General features: G+C 46.2%; 1 protein-coding gene across 2 annotated transcripts in view; it reads left to right on the top strand.

Annotated features, from left to right (window-relative positions):
* The window catches only part of LOC138295349 (uridine-cytidine kinase-like 1), a 224947-nt gene that overhangs the window by 87855 nt on the left and 116483 nt on the right, over positions 1-20609 (top strand). For both annotated transcript variants that reach the window (XM_069233582.1, XM_069233583.1), the window contains exons 2-3: positions 4987-5186; positions 9674-9780. In XM_069233582.1, coding sequence (XP_069089683.1) covers positions 4987-5186; positions 9674-9780 — 307 coding nt within the window. The remainder of the gene's footprint in view (positions 1-4986; positions 5187-9673; positions 9781-20609) is intronic.

The raw sequence follows: 20609 nt of genomic DNA, 5'->3' as shown, positions 1-20609 counted from the left end.
GCCATACGCGGAGGTTACAAGATAACACACCGGGACCGAACCAACAAGCACGTAGGTGGAATCGCCATCATCTACAGCATGGGTACTCACAAACTTTTTCTCGGGGGCCAAAATTGCAGTATGGTTTGCGGCCGAGGGCCGCACTGAAGTGACAGCGGGGGGCGGGGCTTAGAGGGGGAACAACCACCCCACCCCCTTTTTCAAAACAATGCCCCTACCCCAGTAACACACACAGCGCGCACACATACAGCGCCATCTGCTCTCACCCCTACCCCAGTAACACACACAGCGCACACATACAGCGCCATCTGCTCTCACCCCTACCCCAGTAACACACACAGCGCGCACACACACAGTGCCATCTGCTCTCACCCCTACCCCAGGAACACACACAGCGCCATCTGCTCTCACCCCTACCCCAGTAACACACACTGCGCCATCTGCACACAGCGCCATCTGCTCCCACCCCTACCCCAGTAACACACAGCGCCATCTGCTCTCACCCCTACCCCAGTAACACACACTGCGCCATCTGTACACAGCGCCATCTGCTCCCACCCCTACCCCAGTAACACACACAGCGCCATCTGCACACAGCGCCATCTGCTCTCACCCCTACCCCAGTAACACACACTGCGCCATCTGCACACAGCGCCATCTGCTCCCACCCCTACCCCAGTAACACACACAGCGCCATCTGCACACAGCGCCATCTGCTCTCACCCCTACCCCAGTAACACACACTGCGCCATCTGCTCTCACCCCTACCCCAGTAACACACACTGCGCCATCTGCACACAGCGCCATCTGCTCCCACCCCTACCCCAGTAACACACACAGCGCCATCTGCACACAGCGCCATCTGCTCTCACCCCTACCCCAGTAACACACACAGCGCCATCTGCTCTCACCCCTACCCCAGTAACACACACTGCGCCATCTGCACACAGCGCCATCTGCTCTCACCCCACCCCAGTAACACACACACCGCGCCATCTGCTCTCACCCCTACCCCAGTAACACACACAGCGCGCGCACACACAGCGCCATCTGCTCTCACCCCTACCCCAGTAACACACACTGCGCCATCTGCACACAGCGCCATCTGCTCTCACCCCACCCCAGTAACACACACACACAGCGCCATCTGCTCTCACCCCTACCCCAGTAACACACACAGCGCGCACACACACAGCGCCATCTGCTCTCACCCCTACCCCAGTAACACACACAGCACGGACACATACAGCGCCATCTGCTCTCACCCCACCCCAGTAACACACACACACACAGCGCACACACACAGCGCAATCTGCTCTCACGCCTACCCCAGTAACACACACTACATTAAAAACAAATAAATAAATAACCAAAGAGCCTTACCTGACTCAAAGCACTGTAAAGATGCCACAAATGTGGAACAGCAGGCAGGCAGGCGGGCAGCAGACGTGGAGCCGGTGACAGGAAGCAGACGACCAAAGCCCCATAAAAGTTAGCTGCAAGCGCTGACTTTTATGGGGCTTTGGCTTCCAGGATCGTCAGGGCAACGCCATAAACAATGGCCGCCGTATGTAAACAGAGCAGGGAGCATGCTCCCGCGGCCCTCTTCTATGTTTACATACGGCTGCCATTATGATGTGGCGTTTGGTGTGCGTCTCGCGGGCCGCCAAGCTAGGTCCGTGGGGGCGCTGGCGGCCCGCGGGCCGTACTTTGAGTACCGTTGATCTACAGGGACACCACCCGCTGCATGGACACCACCCACTGCACGACATCCTCTGATGACCCAACACCGGTAATCGAACACCAACTTACAACTCCACACAGATGGAAAAAGCACCATCAGAGGCACCCTTGCCTACAGACCACCAGGACCACGGCCCAGCTTCTGCAACACCATCCTGGAACTCATTGCCCTGCAAGCAGTTGACCCTGAGCACTACATATTCCTAGGGAACCTCAACTTTCACCTCAGTGACATCAGGGACGCCAACTCCACCGACCTCCTGGAAAGCTTGAACAAGGTTGGCCTCAAGCAGCTCATCACCGACCCTGCCCACATCGCAGGACACATGCTCGACCCCCGTCTTCACCTCTAGCGACAGTATATTCACACTACTAACCTGGCCTGACCACCACAGTATATACTTCACCATCTCCGCACATCCTGGCACCAGGCTCCCAGAGCCAGGCGAACTAACTGGAAAAAGGTATCAGAGGACTAGTGAAACAACACTTTCCGCTCCCACATCCCAGACTCTACACACAACCCTGAACAAGCAGCAAAGAGCTTCTCCCAGTGGATCACAGAAGCCAAGGTAAAAAAAAACACTGCAAAAGAGCAAGTTGGTTCACTGAGGCACTGTACTCCTTCAAATGCAACTGCTAACAACTTGACAGGACGTGGCCCATCAGCTAAAAAGCAGAAGACTGCACCACCTTCAGGGAAGAATGCACTAGTACACCGCATCAAAGCCAGCATAAACCACAGCAAAGAACTCTTTGCCATCGTGAAGGAGTTCACCAATCCTGCAGCCTCAGAGAATGACATAGCTCCCTTCCAGGAACTGTGCAACAACCTCGCAAACTTGTTCCACAACAAGATCTTGGCTATCTACGAAAACTTAGAATACCAACCCTCCATTGCAGACAGCATCAACCAGTTCACATGCACAAACACGAACCCCAAACATTTTCTCACCCACTGGGAACTCCTCACCACGAGAGACACAATCTCCATCATGAACTCTTTACACACCAACCACATCTTCAACCTCTGAAGCAAGACTATCGGTGACGAGCTTAGATAGGTCCTGAATACTTCCATCACCACGGCCTCCTTCCCGGAGGTGTGGAAACACGCTGAAGTGAGGCCTTTCCTGAAACATAACGTCCGCCAACCCAGCCGAATTAAAGAACTACTGTCCCATCTCTCTGCTCCCCTCTCCAGCAAAAGTACTTGAGAAAGCAATCAAACAACAACTCACCCAACACCTAGAAGACCACAACCTCCTAGCCTACTTTCAGTCTGGATTTCGAGCTAACCACAGCACTGAGAAAGCCCTGATTACAGTCACAGATGACAACAGAGCCCTCCTGAACCATGGGGAAACAGTAGCCCTCATCCTCCTGGATCTGTCTGCCGCGTTTGACACCATCTCCCACCACATCCTGATCAACAGACTCCACCACATTAGGATTCAAGGAAAAGCCCACAAACCTCACTGGCAGAACCTGAAGGATCAGTCTCCCACCGTTCTCCTCAGAGCCCTAGAAGATCATCTGTGGAGTCCTTTAAGGATCGTCCCTCAGCTGACCTTCTTCAACACCTATTTGACCCCCTTGGCCGTCACCATCAGATCACACGGACTTAACATTATCTCATACGCTGACAATGTACAGCTCATCCTTTCGCTGTCCAAAGAGCCCTCAACCACAAAAGCTCATTTCCACAGATGCATGATGAACATAATGGACTGGATGAAGGAGATCTATCTCCAACTCAACACCGAAGAAACGGAAGTCCTTGCCTTTGGGAACAACACCTCACCATGGACTGACACATGGTGGCCCGCAGAGCTCAGCACCCACTGCCCCAACAGACCACGCCCACAGCCTCAGCATCATCCTAAATAGAAAGCTATCTATGAAGAAACAAGTCGACGCAGTCTCATCCACCTGCTTCCACATCCTTTGCATGCTCCAACAGATGTTCAGGTGGCTCCCAAAAGATACCAGAGAGGGCCGTCACGCAGGCCCTCACCACCAGCAGACTGGACTACTGAACAAGCTCTACATAGGAATCACAGCATACCTACTGAAGAGACTCCAGACAGTACAGAACTCTGCAGCAAGACTCCTACTCAACCTCCCCAGAAGGATCCACATCACGCCCCATCTAAAAAAAACACACTGGCTCCTTATTAAGAAGAGATGCCAGTTCAAGATGCTGACGCACGCCTACTAGACCCTTCACAACGAAGGACTAGAATAAATCAACAAACTCCAGACCTTCCACCAACGAACCAGACACTTTTGATCAGTTTCCCTCTGCCTCACAGACACCGCACAGATCCGCCTGGCCAACAGAAGAGGACGCTTCTTCTTGCCCCTGACAGCCAAGGCTTGGAACAACCTCTGGCACCTCAAGACCACGCAGTCACTCCAGCGATTCAGAAGAGAACTAAAGACGTGGATGTTCGAATGATCATTCCTCCGTGCAGCAGCATACAGCTCCAGCACTTAGAGACCCTCTTGTGTGATTTGCCGGGCTCTATAAATGTTTGATTGAAATGTTTGAGTGTTCTTTGCTTTGTTAGTGGGTGTTTCTGCCCCTCAAATCTGCAATGCTTCTAGTGTTTTGTATGGTATTGTTCAGTGAGTGTCAGTCAGTATAGTGCTGGGCAGGCAAAACACCAATGTTCCTTGCAGTCTTGTGTATCTTCCATACATACGTAGCCTGAAGCTGCGAGAGAGAGCCTACAATACAGATATCCATGGATTCCATCACTGTGGTGCAGTCGTGAAATATTAAGCTGTCAGTGATTTTGTCCAGACTTAAAAGGTGGCACAACGTGTTAGTTTTAATATCGCTGAACATGCTGTTCAGTGTCAGATACCTACTTTTGAATAGCAGATATGCTAAATTTCTATATTCTGGGCTAAATAGCGTGTGACTCAGTAGGAGAGGCTGCTGTGACCTTAAAAGTTCTAAGCAGAGATGTCTGACCCCTAATGTCTGAAGTCTGACTATGAAGGATGCAGTTGTTATAAGTTAGGAGAGATGTGTTTGCATAATGTGTTTAAGCTCGACCCATGACTAGCTTTTCTTAAGGTCAGGATCTACTTGTTGCGGTTGCATGGTGCATTATGAATAAAATAACACTGGTGCCTTACAATATTAAACTCGTACATGTACTGCACTTGAAGATCTAGTCATTATCCATGTTTGATGTCCTACTGACACTACTGACTCTCCTCTCTCAACAGCGACAGTGGCGATGAGTCCTTAGATTCTTTGCTCACCCGCCTTCCGCTGACCCCATCTCTGTCTCCACGGAAACGGACCACCAGCCAGACCAAAACTGAGCCTCCACTTTTGAGGACCAGCAAGCGCACGATCTACACTGCAGGCAGGCCGCCATGGTATAATGAGACCGGGACTCCCTTCAAGGAAGCCTTTGTGATTGGTGAGTCCTTTCAGTTGAATGCCAAAGGTCACCAGGAGTAGAACCTGTGTTACGACATAACGCTAAGAAATAACACCCACTCTGGGTCTGCTCCTACATTGCATTTGGTCAAACTGCCATTCTTATCTCCTAGTTGACTCGTTGAAGCTTCGTGTCATTGGCTGTATCTATTCCTTGTTTTTTGGGATATTTTGTATCTGAGTAGTCTGATCCTGCTAGATTTTAGGTTTACTATTTTATAACATTGTAATTAAATACTGTATGCTTCTTCATGAACATACTCATCGGTCTCATCTGTTCTGACTCCGTTTACTCTTATGTGTCCTGTGTCTATGCATGTTTCTTCTCTCTTGTGTTTTTCAAATGTTTGTGATACTTCGGTGTTGCACAACCCAGTTTGCATGTGTGTTGCTAGGTGTTCCACAGTGCTTCCATAGTTTCATCCGTCAGTGCCATCTGTCTCCTTTGTACCTCTGCCATGACAGAAAACGATTCCTTGGGTTGCCACTGGAAGGGATCCAGATTCTGCTTTTTCTGATTGCCCGGGATCTCCCCAATATAACTAGCCCATAATCTGACCAATGTTCTTGGTCCAGGATCTCCCTAATATCACTAGCCCTGCTGCTGTCACTGGCCCCAGCCTGTGGGATCTCATACTCCTTACGTACTCCATCTACCTTATCCCCCAGCTCATCTCATCCACTCTCTTCACTCCTGGCTTGAGCACATTTCTTCCTCTGGTTTATCATTACCTTCATTTTTTGTACAGATCTAATCCCCTGTCACCACTTAGTCATTCCCAGATCTGTAATTGTTTGCCTCGGACAAGTGAGCTTCTGCAGTAGTCCTTCTGTGCTCAAGTCGCAGTCGCTGGCATGGTTTACTCCAAGTGCCCAACCCAAAATTATTATTTTTTTTAATGGAAGGTGCTATGAACCTGGGGCCGCTCTTTCCATATATATTGCAGACAACAGCTGAGTCTGCCAAGTAACTATCTCATTATTTATTGTTTTAATTTTTTATATTTTTTGTGTATGTAGTACAGACGTGGACCACGGGCGTTGGAGCGCTCTACAAGACAGCAGGAAGTTTTGGTTACAAATATCATAAAACAACCTATTAGCACCAGGAACACAAGGAACAAGCGGGTCATGCAAGGAGGGACGTTACAGGATAAGCAGTAGTTATCCATCATAGTAACCAGCAGCAAGTCACCAAGGGAGCAGAGAGAGCAAACACTTTGTAGCAGAAAAGACAGGTCAGGTTACCACAGGAGATGTGAGCAACAATTCTTAAGCTAAGCGAGGTGACTGAGGATTTTGAGATCCCTTGTGAGTGCGAAAAGACAAGAGTTTGTGGGAAGGGCTGGTAGAAGGGAGGGAAATTGTGGTAAAGGCCAGTAGCAGACTCTGTCTGTATAAATGCAAAGAAACGCACTACAGCGTAGACTACAGCGTGGGCCACCAGATGTGGCAGTTCCCCATCAAAAGCAGAGCCCCACCCCGCCCCCAATATTTCTGAAAGTACCTCCATCATTCTGTCCCGCCCCCCAAGTAAGTGCCTCTGTCCCTAGACAGCTGTCCAGTCTGCTCCATGCTCAGGCTGTGCATGAAAGACCTGGCCTGCCCTCTCTTTTGGAAAGCCATTTTCTTATCGTGGCTTCAGTCTAAGTTCCTGAATATTCTGGTTGAAGGACAGGCGGAAACTAGAACTAGGTGACATGCTCTCGGTGTCTCTCCTTCTCCAGGCAGCTCTCGGTATCAGTGGGACCATTCAGATTGTGCGTGGGTTTTGTGTTTACGCGTTTCATTGTGTAGCAGTTCACACCTCTGCCAAGGCAACAAGTGCTCCTGTGCGCATGTTCCCTGTGCCATAGCTTTAGATCCGAAAGCTGTGCTGTGCTGTCAGAGGGGCACGCAAAGTGCACCCCGTTTTCAGAGTGACTTCACCCGCTACCAGGTTTTGTGCGACTGGCAAGAGTTGGCAGCGTGAATTATAGTTGCAAGTTTTTTGAGGTAGGCAGGAGAAAAAGGTTTTTAAAGTGCAGGCTGGAAGGTCAGCAGGGGTCTCGACAGCCTCGCACAAGGCTCTGCACCCCATTTTAGGTTTCTGCACAAGTGGAGCTTAAAATGGATTCCAGCAGAGACTCTAACATATAGATAAACCGCAGTCACCCACAACATACGCCATACATGCCCCACCAGTATTAAGTACTCCCCTCGTAAAGTGGTACAGCCCAGTACAGTGGTGAACGTGTCACACTATCTGCATTTGTTTTTGTGCCTCTGTGAAAATATTCCCTTGCCCTCCCATTCCTACTACCCTGATTACATCTTTGCGAGGTTTGGCATATATATATATACCAAACCTCGCAAAGATGTAATCAGGGTAGTATATGTGTATATATATATAGTCTGGAACCAGTCCAGTATATATATATATATATATATATATATATATATATATATATATATATATATATATATATAGTCTGGAACCAGTCCAGTGTATATATATATATAGTCTGGAACCAGTCCAGGATAGGCACCTGTTGTCCATGGCCTGGCATGAGATGAGCATGCCTTGTTTACACCTTTTGTGATTGGAGGAACTCCCCCAGAATTTAAATGTTGCAGGAGAGCTAGTTGGTCGATTCTGACTATAAATAGAGGTCCATCTCCCCAGAAAATTGTCCCGAAATCTCTCTTCAAACAAGGACAGAGCTGCATCCCATTGCTGTTGAGAAGGTCTGACTTCCATAGGTAGGGTTTGCTTGACGGCCAAGACTTATGCGGGAAGTGCGCAGGACAGCCTGTAATGGAAAGTTCCCTGCTTGCAGTTGAACAGAACGCAGGACTGCACACTTCAGAGAAGAGGCTCTCTTGACTAGAACAGCTCCACTACTCTTGAGGAGCCGTGGAGTTGTTAAGTCTGCATTGTAAGGCCACCCAGGTGCTGGTCCGGAGGAAACTTAAAATCTGCCTCCGTCACCCAGGATCTGGAGAAAATGCAGTGGCTGTTTGCTGAGGGTAAACCAGCTTTATTCTACGTCCTTACACTGTGCATGTGCCTAGAAGGTGCATGTAGGACCAGCAAAGACCACCTGCATTCCAACCGTTTGCCTGGTGTGTTGGAGTGGAAACGGGGCGATGTTACCCTGGGTCCAAACAGTTGACTATACATCAAAATCCCACAAACCATTTTGGAAATAATTTTAAGTGAATTCCTGAGCTTTTCCCTCCAGCTTTGTCCTTGCTGGAGAGGTTGTCAGTCTGGGCGCATGTACCGGTGGGAACCCTTGGTACCATGGAATTCCAACCACAGTTGTGAGTTTACGCAATATAAGGCATTCTAAACATCTTGAGCCTATCCTGGGAATTCTGTTGTATGGCATCTGAACCTGTGGTCCCCACTGTCTGGTCTGCCGGTCAGGGAACATCTATTGACTGTGCTCAGACACTGGGCAGTAGGCTCTGGACATTGTCCCCATTACCACTAAAGTGATCTCTACAGTTTGCCAAGCATGGGTGGTTGCCTCATATCTTTGTGCAGGCCTTAAGAATCGCTTGAGCTGTAGGTATCACAGCAGATGGACTTGTGGTACCGATCACCGAAAGCAAATCAGTGTTTTGCTAACAGAGGTAAGCCTCATAAGAGAGGAACCGAGTGAACAGGGACTGAGCACCAAGACACCAGTGGGCTCCCCCATGTTTTAAAAAAAAAATTAAAAAAATCTTCTGACCGCCAAGTAAGAACAATTTGACTAAAACGCAGCTGTTGTGGTTGATTTAGTCAAACAATTCCTTCTCGGCTCTCTGAAGCTTCTTTTTTAAATAGCCTGGGGGAGACTATTGATCTTTCGCAAACAGAGGGGTACATTTTGTTTGCTTGAAGAGTAGCAAAGTAAACTGTTCGCCACTAATCCAGTCTTATAGAAAGGTTTTTTGGGGGGCTGAGTGTCCCCAAAGCAAGAGTACACTCGTCGCCATTGAACATTATGTGCTCGTTGTTTTGTAAGTCTTTCTTCAGTGCTTGAAAAGTCTGCTCTCTTTCTAGTAGTAAGATGCCTTGCCTTACAGTCCTCTGTGCGTTTGAGCTGCCAACAAGAGTTACCATTGCATTTTTAGATGAATGCAAGGAAAACTGAAGAGGTTAAAAGTAAAATCTCAGAAAAGTAAATCAACTTGATAATAAAACTGACCCAAAGGAATAGTGAATATATTCACAGGCCCAGTGTATGATTTTTGTTTGTGCCTCCTTGGCCCAGTGTTCTATTCAGTCTGCTTTGGAGGTTTCAATGTCAGTAGAGAATCTGCCTCTAGCATGTTATCATTGTACTATCAGACCTGCTCCTCTTCAGTGGTGTATCCTTGATCTTGTTATCCCTTGGGCTGGGTTCAGCTCTGTGCCAGGTATTAACATGGAACCCACAGATCATGTCACCTTGCTACAGCCTTGTGACGGTGTCTTTCTGTTTCTTTCGCCAGGGCTCTGTGGCGGAAGCGCTTCTGGGAAGACCACAGTCGCTAATAAAATCATCGAAGCCCTGGATGTCCCCTGGGTGGTGCTGCTGTCCATGGACTGCTTTTACAAGGTGACAATCCTTTTGGAACCCATTGTTTTAATTGCACTGTGGATCAGAGGAGTAAATGGGTAAGGAGCATTTTGCAGGGATTGCGGTCGCTGCACATTCAGGTGATAGAGCGTGCCAGGCCACAGTGCTTAATTTGAGCAGGTGGTTGCCGGTAGAGGGGCACCAATGCTTATATTTAACAAGAGACGCATTGCGAGTGCAAGACCGAGAAAATCATACAGATTGGACAAATGGAGGAAGGCGACAATCATCACAAAGGGAGAGAAAGCAGGAACCTACAAAAGTCAGATAAAGGGACAGGGAGTGCCTGGTAGTCGATTAAAGAGGCTTGCACTAGTTTTAAGACTACCAGCCTTGATATTGGACGCACAGACCTTTAATTAGAACTCTGAAATGTTGAGAGCTCCATTGAAGACAGTGGGTCAGCAGCGGCCTATATAAACTGATACAGGCCCGATGCTCCGAGCACATAAGTGCTCTAATCCACAGCCTCTGCCTTTCTCTTACCCCGGCCTCTCCAAACATGTTGAGTGGGCAAGAGAAACCCAAAGGCAGAGGCTGTGCTACAGGGCAGTCCAGAGCCTACCCCCTCACTCCTCTCACAGAATCTCTTGAGCCTTGGAAGCAGGTGGGGAATGCTGCTCAGCTCCTGGCTCTCCATGGCCTGGCTGAACGAGAAAACAGTTTAGCTGAACCAGGGGATAACAGCTAACAGATGTGGCCCTTGTTGCACTGCTAGCTGCAGAACATTCACAACAAGAGCTGTAAAACAAAGGTTTTGGAGCTCTAGAGGGCAATTCGACCCACTTAGACTCTGACAGGCCTTTGTGTTTTTTAATTAGAACATTTTGCCCTCATGGGATGGAATGTTCTAATAGCTTTATAGCACTCTGTAGTGGGATTCACCAGCTATTAAAGACGGCTCCCTTGTTAAAGCCCTGAGCTGAAACGCTGGAGTAGATCTTTAATGGCCGGTACAGCCCGCTACATCTGGGTATAAGGCTATATTGAATCGGCCACAGGCTTTTGAGCAGGGCTTTGGGCACCGGCGCTTTGTCTTTTACAAATTAAGCACTGCGAGGCCTCAGCAAATATAAAACAAGCATTGACACGGCCAATTGTTATAGCTTTTTGTTAGGGGAAGTGTTTGCTTATAGTTGGGCAATTTTTCATTTGTAGCTGTCCTGCAGTGAAACAACTAATCCTTTACTAGAAGAATATGAAAGCTAAGCGTAGGCCCCTCCATGAAGCACTGCATTAGCAGAGTTAAGCTGTAGCCTCAAAGGGAAGTGTATGAAAAGGAGTTGGAGGATTAACTTTGCATTGTAAATGATGAACTGAAAAAATATATAGAGCAAAGCAACGTGTATTCCATACTATTGGCAAGGCACCAATGTTTTGTTTCCTCTTTAAGAAAGCCCGTGGGTAGTGTATGTCTTTACTTTTTCAGGAAAAAAAATATTTGTCCAAAATCTGATAAAAGCAAATAAAAAAATCTTCATGCAGAACTATTAGTGAATAGCCCACTGTATTTATAACAGGAAAAAGCAACCAAACAGCAAACCCTTCATAAATAATAAAATGAAAGCAATAAGCTTGAAATATAATGTTGTGTCAGAAAAGTAAATCCATCAAATGGCACAAGCTGGCTGTAGTTTTAGAAAAGCACTATTTTGAGCCCGATCCCCTAAACCTAATGGGACACAAAAGGGACAGTGTAGCAATCTGTGAAATGTCATGGCTTTGATGGACAGACAACCCATCCAGGGAGTGCCAGACCATGAAGAACCTAGGAAAAACACTGGCGGAAGGGGCGGAGCCAGTGACCACTTTCTCTCCATAGAATCTCCTAGGCCTGTTACCCGGACGCGTCATTTTTTTCTGTGTGACAATCAATCAGTCTCTTGGAAGTAAAGTTTAAACTTATTTAATGAAATATATTGTTCCCCTGATATATTTGAAGGACACTCTATTTAAGGAAATAGTTTGAATGAGGATTAGAAACATAATTTGTTCTGTATTTTTGTCATATCGCTTCATCCAGCCCAAGGAATTTAAATGAGTCCATGGATTTCTGCAGCACCTCATCTAGGGTTAGCGGAGGACCACACCTCACCAGGTAGAACGTTCCTGTGCGCCTCTTTCCTCTGACAAATCACTGTTTTAAATGGTCAGGGCTGTAACTCCTAGAATATATAGGTTTGCCCAATGCTGCCCAGGACTAGAAATCTAGTAATCGTATTCTTACTTTGGAAGCTTCAGGAGGGATGACATTTCGTTCCGTGGCCGGACACCATTTTTCAGTTTATACAGCTGATGAGTATTTGTAAAACACAGTAGTTCCTTAAGTAAATGCATTTTATCTAGCTAGCAAGGAGTGATCACTCAATCTGAAAGTTGTGTACCGTCAAGGGCAAGGGGTCCAATGAACAGCATGTAATTTGCTTTAGAGGTTAATTCAGCAATTTTTTAAAACGGTGAACCAATTTCAGGATAACTGCATAATATCTTGCAATAGCCTCATTTTTTGCAAATAAAGTAAAATGACATTGGAAGTAAAAATAAAAACAATATTTACTATTGGCACACTGTAGCTCTTAGCAGCCAGAAAATTTAGGGTACAAGAGACTTGCTGCATTATCACCAGGACTCTGAACTGCTACACCCAAGCAGTCCCTATATACATGTGTGAGGGTTTTAAGCTGATGTCTGAAGACAGACCTGAGTACAATGTGAAATACATAAACAAAACAGATAGAAAAACATAAGCATTGGCAAAGCCAATAGGTTTCGCCTATTCACAAACTTTTGGCTTTGTCAATGCGAACTGCTGTGCAACATGGCTTTGAGTGAAGGAAAAAAGCACTATGATGCGCACAGCGTTCACTGCATCATATCACTTTTTTACCTTTGGTCAATATGTAAAAATAAAAAGCGGGAGGAGGGAAGCAACACGGGAGGAAGGGGAAAGGAGCAACAGGAGGAGGAAAGGGATGTGGCAAGGGAAAGAAGAAATAATGCTTGAATCGCAGCACGAGAACCAGGTGAGCACTAATTAAGTTCAGTCAGTATGTGCTTGGTCTGTGCTCCACAGAAAGGAGTGGAAGTGACACTTGGCCTGCACTGGCCAATTAGTGGGCTGCAAAGAAGAATGACACTGAAGCCAGCACATGGGAAGCAATGGGTGCCCTCCAAGCCCTTTTTTGTAAACAGTAGAGTCTCCCAAGTGAGCATGCATTCAGCGTGTGCGCTGTTGCAGGCTCGACCTAAAAAAGAAATTGCAGGGCAGATGTGAGGAAAGCAGTGGAAAAACTTGGGGAAGGGATGAGGGAGCAACAGAGTGCATGGGGGAGGGAGGTGTTTGGGAGGAATCGGCATACGAGGGAGTGAGATAGAAAACGTGCACTCATGGAGAGCTGAAAGAAAGGAAAACGTAGCTCCCTGAATGTGAACAGTGAAAGAATGCAAGTCATCCACTGAAAAGGATGGTAAAGAGGTAATGCCCGAAGAAGAAGGCAAGCCCTCGAATAATTAGGAGGCAAAGGAGAGGGTCAGTAAAGCCAACCAATGATAAGCAATGGGTGGGCTCTAAGTACACTGTTTTTGGTATGGTCCACAACAGGTCTTTTACAAACGGACCTCTAATAGCTGTTTGGTAGGTTAGGTGAGGCCTGAAAAGCCCACATACATTCAGGAAGGAGGTATGCAGATTTCAGTCTTAAGAGCACAAAAACGTGTTTTAAAAAAAGCCTATCACGGTATCCAAATTAATATATCTCAGAACACTGGGGCTGTATTACATATATTATAAATGCTATCCACTGGTACAAATAACAGTGCAAAACAGATTTGTGCTATTTTGCCGGTTTATAAATAAGGAACTGAGCAAAACAAATTGTCCTTCTCTATCAGAGAGAGGTTTTCACACCGTTGCAAAAATAGGAAAAATGCGTTGCGGTTGCACTGCTAAACTGTAATTGCACACTTATGAGCTTCTAAATAGTTTTACATGCATCATAGGGGATTTTTCAACAGATGTTTAGCCACGAACAAAGTGTGAAAAAGGCAAACTGAATTGTCGTTATTTTTGCCTCTTGTATGTATAAATACAGAATAAAATGATTTTCCCCTCTAAGAAAGCCCGTCTCACGACAATAACACAGAAAAAGTATTGTGAAGGTAGTTTTATCAAGTTTGCCATCATCCAAGTACAGTGTGCTCCATTCCATATCTAAACTAACAGCAAATATCGAACAGACGGGTTTGCCCTGCTGTTTGTCACTTATGCACAGTTCTTGTGATATTGCCAAGCAGTAACACTGCTCTAGTCTCCAAGTTGCACGCGTGAGTAGCTCGTCCACCCCAGGTTCTTTCTTTGCACTCCGGAACGTGTAGTCCTGTTTATCTCATTATAAAGTCAGACTACTAGTACCAGAATGCACAGAGAGCCACAAGGATGGATAAGCTATTCATGCATGGACCTTGGAAACTTGAGAGCTCTGAGTGATGCAATATTCTGTAAATCTAAAATTCCTTTGGGGCACTGCTGAGAAGGCCAAAGAATCTCCCTAGTGCCAATAGACGCGTTTTATACATGCTTTATCACAAGCTGATAGGCTCACCAAGGGCGAAGCGCTTTACCACTCGTTGGCAGCAATAAGTCTAACTCTGGCTACTCCGTGCTTTATGTTTACAAAAAGAATATGCACCAAGTAGGTCACACTCAGATCAGGGGAATCAACCTTTCAATGAACACAATTTGTAATAGTTCAGAGCTAGTCCATACCTTTCTGTACTGGTGAGACAGAGCGACTGCTAACCCGCTGGACACTTAAAGCGGTGAGCCACGCTGCTTCCCTTGCCAAGCTGTGATTCTAGGCCAGACATCTATTTCTAACACACTGCTGCTCAAAATCTCATCATGTTTTCTTGTAGCAACTTGGATCCAGCTCACAATCTTTTGCTCAGGTCAGCTCATGAGCACGCCCTAAATCTGTTTAGGAAACTCTACATAAGAAGAGACCAAGCCGGCCCTTGGTACCTGAGCATTGAGAACAGGCAGAGCCCAAACTGCACTCAAATACAAATAAGACATTAAACTTAGCATCGCCTGAATATCCTGTGATTCCTGGCAAATCACTTAATCTCCGCGCTTTATAAAGAATATGAATGTGAACTTATGTATTGTAACTGGTGCTCATGTATAGTGCCACAATACTGAGTTCATGCCACAATTAGAGTAGTTGTTGCACTGCATAGCAACAACATAAGTGTTTATTTTTGTGTTGTAGACTGCACGTGCCAGAACTCATGATCGTTGCAGTACTTGATACCCATAACTGGTACCAGGCATGTTCTTGCAGTTGAAATAAGATTTCTCTGTGCTTGGATGGCGTTCTCGTAATGTCCAAATCCAGGTCTGTTTTCTCCATCCACTGCCTCCCTCCACCCATGGTCCCCATGTCACATACAATTGGCCCCGAAACGCCAACACAGCAATTGGATACAATAGTTGGGATGCAGGAGTGGCTTAAAAATACACTTTAAAGGGACCGTCTAGTGAAGGAGGTCAGAATCCATGAAGACTTCGGGAGGGAACGTTCTAGAATCATTGTTGCCAACAGGAGACTGGGCGTGGGGGGACAATACAGCATTAGTAAAAAGGGAGTGGCACATTTTACGCTGGACGGTCCCTTTAAGGTCTCCTTGAGGACTGCTTCAGCTCGGCACCAAAGGCTAACAAACAACCCATACATGTAGCTGCAGCCGAGCAACATGTTTCCTGTAACCTAGAAGTTAACGGGGGTTGGGAGCATTCAGCCAGCCAGCTGAGAATTGGGACTAAAAAGTGTTGCAAGGAGGGCAGCAGGTTGTAAAAAAGAGGTGACGATCCAGGGAGGGAGAAGCAGGCAGCAGAGTTTTCTGTACAATTCACAATCTTGTCGGCTGAGTTCCAGATGGTGAGTCCAACCCAGGTTGGCAATGGAAAGGATCCAGTTTGTGGTATGTAGGTCTCTCCCCTGTGGACTGCGAAGGCTTCCTGTAGAAAAATACAGCACTGGGATAAACTGCAAATGGAAAGCTACAAAGACAGGACTGGAGAACTTCGTGTTTGGTGATCCGGAGCCGAAAAGGCATCTATATTCGGAGTTATTTTGAAAGCAGATTGCTTACAAAACAGATTAAAACCCTAGAAGGACTGTCTGTGCTCTTCTTTCAGAGATCAAATAAATGGTAAATACTGTATGCTTTAAAATGCCTGGATTGTTGCTAAACCGGCAGATAAATGGTCTTATGCAGTGAGAAAGATCAGCAGAGCAGATCATTCAACTTCACCATACTTCCTTCAACGACTGCTCCGCGTGAACATAGCAAGGACAGGACAGGGGTAGATGGAGCCTACAAAGTCATGCACTCCTAAGAAGTGCCTGATTATAAAGAAAAGCAAGCATTTGCAATGCAATTGGTCTCATGTTTGCTCAAGTTAGAGCTATTAGCGTTGTAAATTCTTAACTGGACTTTTATTGCCACGTAAATTAAAAATGAAAAGTAAAACAGTTGACATAAGTAAGCCAATTCAAAGCGCCACGGCTGCCATGAGCATGAGCGCGAAGGAGAGACACAAAAGGAAAAAAGTTTGCTCGCAGTCAAACATATTGGCAATCGTGCAATTATCCATGTAACAGGGTCGATGGCTAAGGCGGTAACAAAACTGCCTCAAGGAGGGATAAACGTAAAACATTTACCAATGATAAAGGATTTTTGAAAGGCAAGGCCATGAACGAGTGATATTGATGGGCATGCGGGGGGGCGTTGTTAAAAGCCAATAGAGATTACAACACGTCAGAGCACTTGTGCATTCGACTTAAAAAAGTGCCTGTACAAACTGCAGGAAGTGGATGGCTGTAGAGATCAGAAACTGTACTTGGTCCAAGCTCCATGTCAGCAAGCACCGAAAATAAAGTGGAAGCAGCAGGAGGCTGTAACGGTAAGTATGGGGGCGGGCTATAAGCCCGTTTGAGCTGCTTTTTAAAAAAAAATTTTTTTTTAACAAAAGCTTTCGCTGATAGTGCATGCGCACTGTACACACGAAATCCAAAAATGCTGTCCAATTGCACCTTTAAGCTAATCCACAATATGTAAAGGGACGGTTAGTGACTTCAGCCATTGAGACTGGATGTCAAAAATGCATTTTAATGACAAAAGGCAAAGAAAAATAAATGTGACATTTCTGTTGCTTCTTTAGTTGGTAATGATTTATACAAACACTATTTTGTTTCTCTGCCATCATATTCACTAATAAAGGCAATGGAAATGGCAGATTATTTATGCTGAATTCGAGTTTCTTAATACATTGGGTTTTTCGTTATTCTTCAAACAGTAAAACCATCCACGCAGTTCATTTTTTCAAATGAGCAATATCTTTTAGTAATGTAGACATTTTAGTATCGGATGTGGGTAAAGGAACTTTTTCAGCAAATCAGTGAGCAGAAAGTGTTTCAATCTTTGTTTGGAAACAAAATGATATAGAAATCTTATGGACAGTCTTCCTTTATTTGAAAAACAGGCAGATGATAATTACGTTTTAATGGATACTTACAACTGCAGTACCCGCGCCTTATGAATCTGCCCCGGCACCACACCTGGTCTGGAAACTGGCAATCGCTCCTGTGTGTCAAGTGGTGCGATCCGCCTCATTCACCCCTCCATTCGACCTCTGGTCATGATGACATGGAGCTGCAAAGAGACCCACCCATGCATGCTGATGTCACTTCCTCTTATTCCACGCTCTTCGAAGAGGATCTTGAGCACAACTTTTATTGTTGCCTGTACTTTTACCAAGAGCTTTCTGCTTTCTCAAAATTATACTGGTCACGTGCTGGAACATCTTCAAAAACAACAAACTGCAAACAGCGTTGTGCATGCCAGAAAACCTATGTCAACAATGGACCTATGTGGGAAAGTGCCACTTTTGGCCTGGTCATCTCCCCCCCTCCCCCCAACATTTTGCCTGATCTCTGTTGCTAACTTAACTGAATGTGTGCTGGGGTCCTGCCAACCCGGCCCCAGCACTTGTATTCTTTCCCTAAACTGTACCATTGCTTCCACAATTGGCACACAACTAAATCCCTTGTGAAAGGTACCAGTGGTACCAAGGGCCTGTGGTCAGAGAGTGTCTCTAAGGGATGCAGCATGTATTATGCCACCCTGGGACCCCTCACCTAACACATGCACACTGTCATTGCAGATTGTGTGTGTTGGTGTAGAGAAAAAAGTAAAGTCGACATGGCATCCCTCCCTGGGTGCCGTGCCCACCAACCACTGCCTGTGGCATAGGTAAGTCACCCCTCTAGCAAGCCTTGCAGCTCTAAGACAGGGGGCACTATACCACAGGTGAGGGCACAGCTGCATGAGAAATGTGCCCCTACAGTGTCCAAGGCCATTCTTAGATATTGTAAGTGCAGTGAAGCCATATTTAGTACATGGGCTTGGGAGTCTGTCACTACAAACTCCACAGCTCCATGATGGGTTTACTGAATGCTGAGAAGTTTGCTACCAAACAGTAGATTTGATGTTAGCGCACATCCATGGTGGTTATATGTGATTCTGATCATCGCTTCCTGAGTGGAATGAAATTGACTCAGTCACATGGTGCCACCTACCAGCATGCAGGAACATTGCTTTTGAATTTTTCTGATCGTCTTTGAGGATATTCACATGGTGAGGAATCTAGTTAAATAGAGTAAACACCATAAAGTAACTTGTTCTCATTTTGTGGAAAGTAATGAGCTTTAGCATGGCATCCCCTCTTCAATAGTCTGTGTCCACCAGCACGGATGACCAAGGTATTGTGTGCAGTGACTACCCTGTCCATCATGCTTGATGCTTTTAGGCATGCTGGTCTTTTTACCAGTGTCTGTGATATTGAGTAAGACGCCTCTTAGAGCTGATTTATCGAATGCAAGGTGGTTTTGTAGAGCGATGTTTGTCACCAGTGAGGGTATCCCGTGAGTGTAGGCGTGTGGTGTGGCTGGGCCTCACCACAGGCAATCTCAGTGGTCCCACAAAAAGACTAATTGAAAAGCCAGTTCTTCAGCTTCTTGTGGAATTCAAGAAGTGAGGAGGAGTCCCTGATGTGTTGGGGGGACGTCGTTCCTGTATTTGGCAGCTTGGTAGGAGAATGATAGACCTCCTGTCCTGCTTTTGTGGATGTGGGGCAGGAGTGTGGGTGAGCGTGAGGCTGAACGAAGTTGTCTGCTGGATTGGTGGAAGTGTAGCTGAGGATCAAGGGATGCAGGTCGTGTTGCGTAGTGACTTGAATGCTTGTGTGAAGGTCTAACTGGCAGCACTTCTGCATTCGGCGTCAGTGGAGCTCTTCGAGGAGTGCTGTGAGTTCAGAGCAGGAGGTAGAGGATGAGTTTTGGATGGTTTGTGGTCTGTGAAGAAGATGGGTTGGGATACTGGCGTAGTGGATACGTGGTGTCAACCCCTACACATCCCTCAACATGCAACCACATATTCTACAAAGGCATCCAAACCATGCATCACAAACTGACCACAGACAGATTGCATTGCCCCACCACCCAACACAATACCCTACATACAGCACATATCCACATACCCCCCCAACTACTACAGCCAAACACCTGCATTCTCACAGCCAACACTACTCTGTCCACTCCCACCAACACTTCCTGCCACCACCCACACAATACAAAACTACAACATACATTTCTCTCAGTTTCAGTTTCCCAGATACACACTCACTGCTGATACTAACCAACAACACTATCCGCTGTTCGCTCCACACAGACCACCTGTCATCATAACAATGCCCAAACCCTGCATTCAAACACATCATCTACAAACACTCTTCCCCTCTCCTCACCAATTACACACAACCATACAATCCCCACATTTCACTCCACCACACATATTACCTCTTCCGGTCATCTCAACTAATACTTACTTCCCTGACACACACCCATCACCTCTTACACACCTCATACATTCATCTCCAAAACACATCAACACCCCATCTAACACTCAAATTTCACTTAGCAACACTAACTCACATACAAATCCCTCACCAAAAACAACTACACCAATATCCCCTCTCATTATTCCACACAAACAATACCGACCACAAACATCAGCACATCAAAGCAACACAAACTTACATTACACTCATCATCATACCCACTCCCACCCCCAGGACTACACAAAGAATACAAATTCCATCCTATCTCCACCCCTACCCCCCCTCTTCACAAACACCTACCACAAGCACCCCAACCCAGCTACTTCCATTCACTCGCCTCTACTCCATTGCACAATTTAGAGCCTTACATCAAGATCCACATGCTCCTCCACCACCCCTAACCCATACTCCATCCACACTAAACAAACGCAAACAAAATAAAAAACATGCCACTCATAGCAACCTTGCATCCCCTTGTCTGTTACATAATAAAACTACCCTACAAAAAACACTACACTCCTCATGGCTCTCTCAGCCCCCAAGTCCACCACCCACACACACAGACCCAACAAAATGCCTCCTTAACCTGCTAGAAGAGGAACACTATGTTGAAAAGCAAGACTATTGTGAGCCTCAAACAGTTATCACAACTAGCAACACTCCTGCTTCAAGCTCACATTACACTACTTACACTTCTACTAAACAAATCAACTCTACCACTAACACACCTTCTCTAAACTGCCAGCTCATAAATGCTCGATCACTCTCAAAAAAACAAGCACCACATCTACGACCTACTCGCAGACACACAACCTGACTTACTATTCATAACGGAATCCTGGTTGGG

The sequence above is a fragment of the Pleurodeles waltl genome, chromosome 5 (assembly GCF_031143425.1).
Source record: "Pleurodeles waltl isolate 20211129_DDA chromosome 5, aPleWal1.hap1.20221129, whole genome shotgun sequence".
Classification (NCBI taxonomy): Eukaryota; Metazoa; Chordata; class Amphibia; order Caudata; family Salamandridae; genus Pleurodeles; species Pleurodeles waltl.
The sequence above is the reverse complement of the archived record's forward strand: the minus strand, read 5'-3'. Positions and strand labels throughout refer to the sequence as shown.